A 7,010-nucleotide genomic window follows, 5' to 3' on the forward strand; every position below is an offset into this window, starting at 1 on the left:
ACTAAATCAAACACCTGGCCTGGTTCATTACCAAGTACCAGATGCAGTGTGGCCTCCCCTCTTGTCAGCCCTTTGACATACACAGTATGTTGAAGGGCCTCCTGCACCCATTGAACAAAAACTGGTCTATCTGACCTACTAGAGTTATAGCATTTCCAGTCAATATTGGGAAAGTTAAAGACCCCATAATGATCACCCTGTTCCTTTCACTTCTACCCAGAATCATTTTGCTAATCCTCTCCTCCACCTCCCTGGAACTCTGCGGAGGCCTATAAAAAACTCCCAGCTGTGTGACCTCTCCTCTCAGGTTTCTAACCTCAGCCCATACTACTCATCAAAAGTTTTTTCAGCCACCATTATACTATCCTTGACTAACAAGGCTACACGTCCCCCCTCTCTTACCGCCTAACATGTTCTTAATGAAAGATCTAAACCCTGGAACTGCAACAACCATGCCTGACCCTGCTCTATCTATGTCTCTGAAATGGCCACAACATCAAAGTCCCAGATACCTATCCATGCTGCAAGCTCACCTACCATATTTCGGATATTTCGGATATTTCTGACATTGAAGTAAACACATTTTAAACCTGATTGCTGTCTGTCAGCACATTCCTTTGACTGTGAAATCCTGTCCCTGTCCTCCCTAACTCTCACTACACCTCAGGTTCCCATCCCCTTGCTGAGCTAGTTTAAACCCCCTTATTTCTAACTCATTCTATGAATCACTGCAAGGTAATGCAACTTTTTTTTTATTATTCCCCTATTTGTATCTAGGATTTGTACCGAGGTACTTTGTACTTAAGATGGTGCCACGAGAGGCAACATTGTAAATTTTTAACTGTACTCCCGTACTTCTCTATGTGAGTACATGTGACAATAAAGGATATTCTATGTGCAAAATATTGGGAGAGACAGATAGCACTAGAATCAGGAATAGCAGGTTAATTAAGGGATCATTAAAACTTTCTAAATCGGGGATACGCAGTTTGGGTCCACCATAGACTGTCTGGAATTGAGGTAGAGGCAGGTTCAGCTGAAGCAGGCAAGAGGACATTAGGGTCCGGGTTAGTGTTTTGGAGAATTATTTAAATGGAGACACGGAAAAGGAACTTGTGGGGCCAAGGCAGGAGAATGGCAGTAATGATGCTCAGAGAGCTGGTACAGACACAATAGGCTGAATGGTCTCTTACTGCAAGTAACACTTCTGTGATTGGGTCACTTGCTGCTCCTGGTCAGGTTTTGTCACACGACAAACTCATTCAGAGATTCAGGCTTCAACTGCTGGTAGTATTTTGCGTATTAAATCAATGACGGTGTTCCCCAAATTGTTGACAAGGGTCTCCTGGAGTTGGCTGCACCTGGCCACTCAATGCCCACTCCATCTCCCGGAATGACACTGTACACATCCTTTAATCCGAAGCCATTTTCCTCAAGATGAAAGCCTAAACTAACTCCCTGTGTTAATTGCTCCACAGTTGAAGCCCTCAATCATCTTTAGTAACCTAACTGACTGAGGGACTGTGACTTCAGTAGAACAGGATGCAAAGGAATGATGTACTAATTTCAATGAAGAGGAGATTCATTTGCTATTGACTTATTGCCGGGTGTGTGGCAGAGTTCCGACTGTGTGTGTGACCGCACTTACAAACTGACGCTTGTCCTCATGGAGAGTGGCTACATCACCCATTAAATCTTCAACTCTGAACTCCAGCTCATCCGCTGCAGAGTCTGAATAGACCACCACATCCTTGACAAAGATGCTAATAGCTCGGCATACAAACGAAGTGAAGAGGTGCATGTGAATGTAATTTCTGGTACAATGCAGACGCCTGTGTGAAGGACAGAAGTGCCGCATGATTAAACCCAGGCCAGGGGAAGGGCTTTTTTACCCCCCCAGAAACCCAATCAGTGAAGAATAGAACTGGATCCAATTTTTGTACACTTCAAACACAGCTACACTTTCGAGGAATGCACCTAATCTAGCATTCATTGAAACTAGGTGCAGGAGTGGGACACAGAGCTCTTCAATCCTACACTGACGTTCCATATGACCACGGCTGATATTCTGTACTGCAGTCCATATGACTATGGCTGATATTCTGTACTGCCATTCCATATGACTATGGCTGATATTCTGTACTGCCATTCCATATGACTATGGCTGATATTCTGTACTGCATTCCATATGACCATTGCTGATATTCTGTACTGCCGTTCTATATGACCATGGCTGATATTCTGTACTGCCATTCCATATGACCATGGCTGATATTCTGTACTGCCGTTCTATATGACCACAGCTGATATTCTGTACTGTCATTCCATATGACTATGGCTGATATTCTGCCCTACCATTCCATATGACCACGGCTGATATTCTGCCCTACCATTCCATATGACCACGGCTGATATTCTGTACTGCCATTCCATATGACCACAGCTGATGTTCTGTACTGCCATTCCATATGACCATGGATATTCTGCCCTACCATTCCATATGACCACGGCTGATATTCTGTACTGCATTCCATATGACTATTGCTGATATTCTGTACTGCCGTTCTATATGACCACAGCTGATATTCTGTACTGCCATTCCATATGACTATGGCTGATATTCTGTACTGCCATTCTATATGACCATGGCTGATATTCTGTACTGCCGTTCTATATGACCACAGCTGATATTCTGTACTGTCATTCCATATGACTATGGCTGATGTTCTGTACTGCCATTCCATATGACCATGGATATTCTGCCCTACCATTCCATATGATCACGGCTGATATTCTGTACTGCCATTCCATATGACCACGGCTGATACTCTGTACTGCAATTCCATATGACCACGGCTGATATTCTATTTCAATACATTACTCCTGCTTTCGACCACCACCTCCTGACACCTTTCATATCTAAAAATGTATCTTTCTTTTTAAAACATTCAGTGACTTGACCTCCAGAGCCTTCTGTGGTTGAGAATTCCATAGGGTCACTACACTTTGAGTGAAGAAATGTTTCCTCATATTGGTCCTAAATGGTTGACCCTCTAACCTGAGACAGTGTCCCCTGTCCAATCTCCCCAATCAGGGAAAACATTCTATCTGCATCAAGTCGTCCAGCCCTGTTAGAATGTTATATATTTCAATCAGATCCCCTCTCAACTTTCTAAACTCCAGTTAAACCAATCTCCCCTCATGGGCCAGTCCTGCCCATCCCCAGTATCATCCCAGTGAATCTCCACTGCACTCCCTATATCCTTCCTTTGATAGGGTGACTAAAACTACATGCAATACTCCAGTTGTGATCTCACCAGGGCCCTGTATAACTGCAGTGAGACATCCCTAGTTTTGAACTGAAATCCTCATGCAATGAAGGCCAACACATCATTTGCGTTCCTAATTGCTTGCTGCACCTGCCTGTCTACTGTCACTGACTGGTGTGTACATCCACATTTCTAATAGAACGCCACTCATGATTCCAGGGATGGCAGAACTGATGTAAGAGGAGAAACAATAACACTCTAATAAGATGTAGGAGCAGAATTAGGCTATTTGGCCCATCAAGTCTGCTCCACCAATGAATCATAGCCAATTATATTTTCAACCCCATTCTCCTGCCTTCTCCCAATAACATTTGATCCCTTTACGAATCAAGAATCTATCTATCTCTTAGTTTTTTATTTGTGTGTGGGATTCAGGTGTCACTGGCTAGCCAGTATTTATTGCCCATATCCAGTTGAAGGTGGTGGTGGTGAGCTGCCTTCTTGAATCACTGCAGTCCACCTGCTCTGGGTTGACCCATGATGCCTTTAGGAAGGGAATTCCAATTAGGGAGGGAAATGCAGTCAATGATTTGTGCTCCATACTTACTGTAGTAATAAGTTTTACAGATTAACCACCTTCTGGCTGAGGAAATTCCTCCTCATCTCATTTACAAAGGGTCATCCCTTCACCCTGTGGCTGTGCCCCCTGGTCCTAGCCTCTCCCATTAGTGGAAATACCTTCTCCATGTCTACTCTAGCCAAGCCTCTCAGTATTCTATTAGTTGCAATGAGATCTCCACCTATTCTTCTAAACTCCATCGAGTATAGACCCAGAGTCCTCATATAAAAAGCCTTTCATCCCTGGAATCATTCTTGTAAATCTCCTCTGGACACCGTCCAAGGCCAGGTATCCTTTCTTAGATATGGGCCCAAAACTGCTCACAATATTCCAAATGTTTTGACTAGAGCCTTATACAGCCTCAGTACTACATATCCTCTCAAAATAAATGCTAACATTGCATTTAGAGTCATTAGATTTGATTACTTACAGTGTGGAAACAGGCCCTTCGGCCCAACATGTCCACACCGACCCTCCGAAGAGCAACCCACCCAGACCCATTCCCCTACATTTACCCCTTCACCTAACACTACAGGCAATTTAGCATGGCCAACTCACCTAACCTGCACATTTTTGGACTGTGGCAAGAAACCCATGCAGACACAAGGAGAATGTGCAAACTCCACAGAGACAGTTGCCCGAGGCGGGAATTGAACCTGGGTCTCTGGCTCTGTGAGGCATCATGCCACCCACAAAAAATGTTAGCCTGAGGCTGTGAATTACTAGCCCAGTGACATTACCACTACACCAATGCCTCCCCAAAGAGATGTACAGCATGGAAGCATGGAAGCAGACCCTTAAGTCCAACCTGTCCATGCTGATCAGATATCCTAAATAAATCTAGTCCCATTTGCCAGCACTTGGCCCATATCCCTCTAAACCCTTCCTATTCATATATCCATCCAGATGCCTTTTAAATGTTGTGAATTGTACCAGCCTCCACCACTTCCTCTGGCAGCTCATTCTATACATGCACTGTATGAAAAAGTTGCCCTTAGGTCCACTTTAAATCTTTCACCTCTCACCCTACACCTATGACCTCTAGTTCTGGATTTCCCCACCCCAGGGAAAAGACCATATCTATTTACCCTAGCCATGCCCCTCATGATTTTATAAACCTCGATATGGTCATCCCTCAGTCTCTGATCTTCCAGGGAAAATAGCCCCAGCCTCTCCCTGTAGCTCAAACCCTCCAACCTTTTAAATCTTTCCCAAACCCTTACAAGTTTCACAACGTCCTTCCTGTAGCAGGGAAAGCAGAATTGCATGCCGTATTCCAATAATGGCCTTCCTAACTGCCACGTTAACCTTAAGACAATCCTGAGCTGGGACCTCTAAGTCCCTTTGTGCTTTATATTTCCAAAGTCTTTCTTTACTTAGAAAATTGTCTATATCTCTAGTCTTCCTGCCAAAATGCATTATCTCACACGTTTCCACCTTTTCTCATTTGCCACTTTACTCACTGTCCAAGCCTGTCCAAGTCCTTCTGCAGCCTCCTCACTTCCTCAACATTCACCTGTCTTTATGTCATCTGCAAACTTCACAACAATGCCCTCCGTTCCTTTGTCCAGATCGTTACTGGACACCGAATCCTGCAGAACTCTACTGGTCACTGGATGCCATTCTGAAAAAGACCCCCTTATCTCCATTCTCTGCTTGAATCATAGGATTTAGAAGAACGAGTTGGGATGGGAACTGAAACAACAGGCCAGTAAGTGCAGGGACTGAGGACAAAGTGAGACTGAGGTATGCATAGCAAGCAGAGGGAAGTCGCGGGGCTCAGAGGGACTGGAGGTTGGGAGTGCATTGACTTCAATGTAAGAAACGTAACAGGTAAGACAGATGAACTAAGAGCATGGAGTACAGCATGGAATTATGATGTTATTGTCATTACAGAGACGTGGTTAAAGGAGGGACAGGACGAGCACTGTTTTAGATGAAACAGAAAGGGAAACAAAAGGAATGAGGGAGCAGCATTGCTGATTAGGGATCACATCACAGCTATGTTGAGGGATCTTGCAGTGAGCTCAGGAATAGGAAGGATCAAACCACAATGCTGGGAGTTTTCTATAGACCTCCCAACAGCCAACAGGAGACAGAGGAGCAGATATGCAGTCAAATATTAGAAAGGTGTGAAAAAGGCTGGATAGTTGTGGTGAGTGACTTTCGACCTTCCAGAGAGTATCCCACCCAGACCCATTCCCCTACCCTATTATTCTACATTTACCCCTGACTAATGCACCTAACCTATGCATCCCTGAACACTATGGATAATTTAGCATGGCCAATTCACCTAACCTGCATAACTTTGGACTGTGGGAGGAAACTGGAGCACCCAGAGGAAACCTACGCAAACACGGGGAGAACGTGCAAACTCCACACAGACAGTGGCCCGAGGCTGGAATCGTATCAGAGGTCCCTGGTGCTGTGAGGCAGCAGTGCTAACCACTGAGCCACTGTGCTGTCACATATTTTTGTATGGGAAAGGTCATGTCTCACCAAACTGATTGAATTTTTTGAAGAGGTGACAGAGATAATTGATGAAGGAAGGGCTGTGAATGTAGTTTATATGGACTTTAGTAAGGCATTTGATAAAGTCCCATATGGCAGATTGGTACGAAAACTAAAATCACATGGGATTCGGGGTGAGCTGGCAAGATGGATACAAAACTGGCTTGGTCATAGAAGTGGCAAAAGGGTGTCTTTCAGAATGGAGACCAGTAACTAGAGATGTTCCACAGGGAAGTGTCTTAGGTCCTTTGTTGTTTGTAGTATATATAAATAATCTGGACGAAAATGTGGGTGGCTGATTAAGTTTGTGGGTGGCACGGTGGCACAGTGGTTAGCACTGCTGCCTCACAGCGCCAGAGACCCGGGTTCAATTCCCGCCTCAGGCGACTGACTGTGTGGAGTTTGCTTTGTAGTATATATAAATAATCTGGATGAAAATGTGGGTGGCTGATTAAGTTTGTGGGCGGCACGGTGGCACAGTGGTTAGCACTGCTGCCTCACAGCGCCAGAGACCCGGGTTCAATTCCCGCCTCAGGCGACTGACTGTGTGGAGTTTGCACATTCTCCCAGTGTCTGCGTGGGTTTCCTCCGGGTGCTCCAGTTTCCTCCCA

General features: G+C 44.9%; 1 protein-coding gene across 3 annotated transcripts in view; it reads right to left on the reverse strand.

Moving 5' to 3' along the window:
* The window catches only part of LOC122540036 (parathyroid hormone/parathyroid hormone-related peptide receptor-like), a 114,520-nt gene that overhangs the window by 64,416 nt on the left and 43,094 nt on the right, over positions 1–7,010 (reverse strand). For all 3 annotated transcript variants that reach the window (XM_043675359.1, XM_043675356.1, XM_043675357.1), the window contains exon 7: positions 1,649–1,832. In XM_043675359.1, coding sequence (XP_043531294.1) covers positions 1,649–1,832 — 184 coding nt within the window. The remainder of the gene's footprint in view (positions 1–1,648; positions 1,833–7,010) is intronic.

Source organism: Chiloscyllium plagiosum, chromosome 33 (genome assembly GCF_004010195.1).
Source record: "Chiloscyllium plagiosum isolate BGI_BamShark_2017 chromosome 33, ASM401019v2, whole genome shotgun sequence".
Lineage (NCBI taxonomy): Eukaryota > Metazoa > Chordata > Chondrichthyes > Orectolobiformes > Hemiscylliidae > Chiloscyllium > Chiloscyllium plagiosum.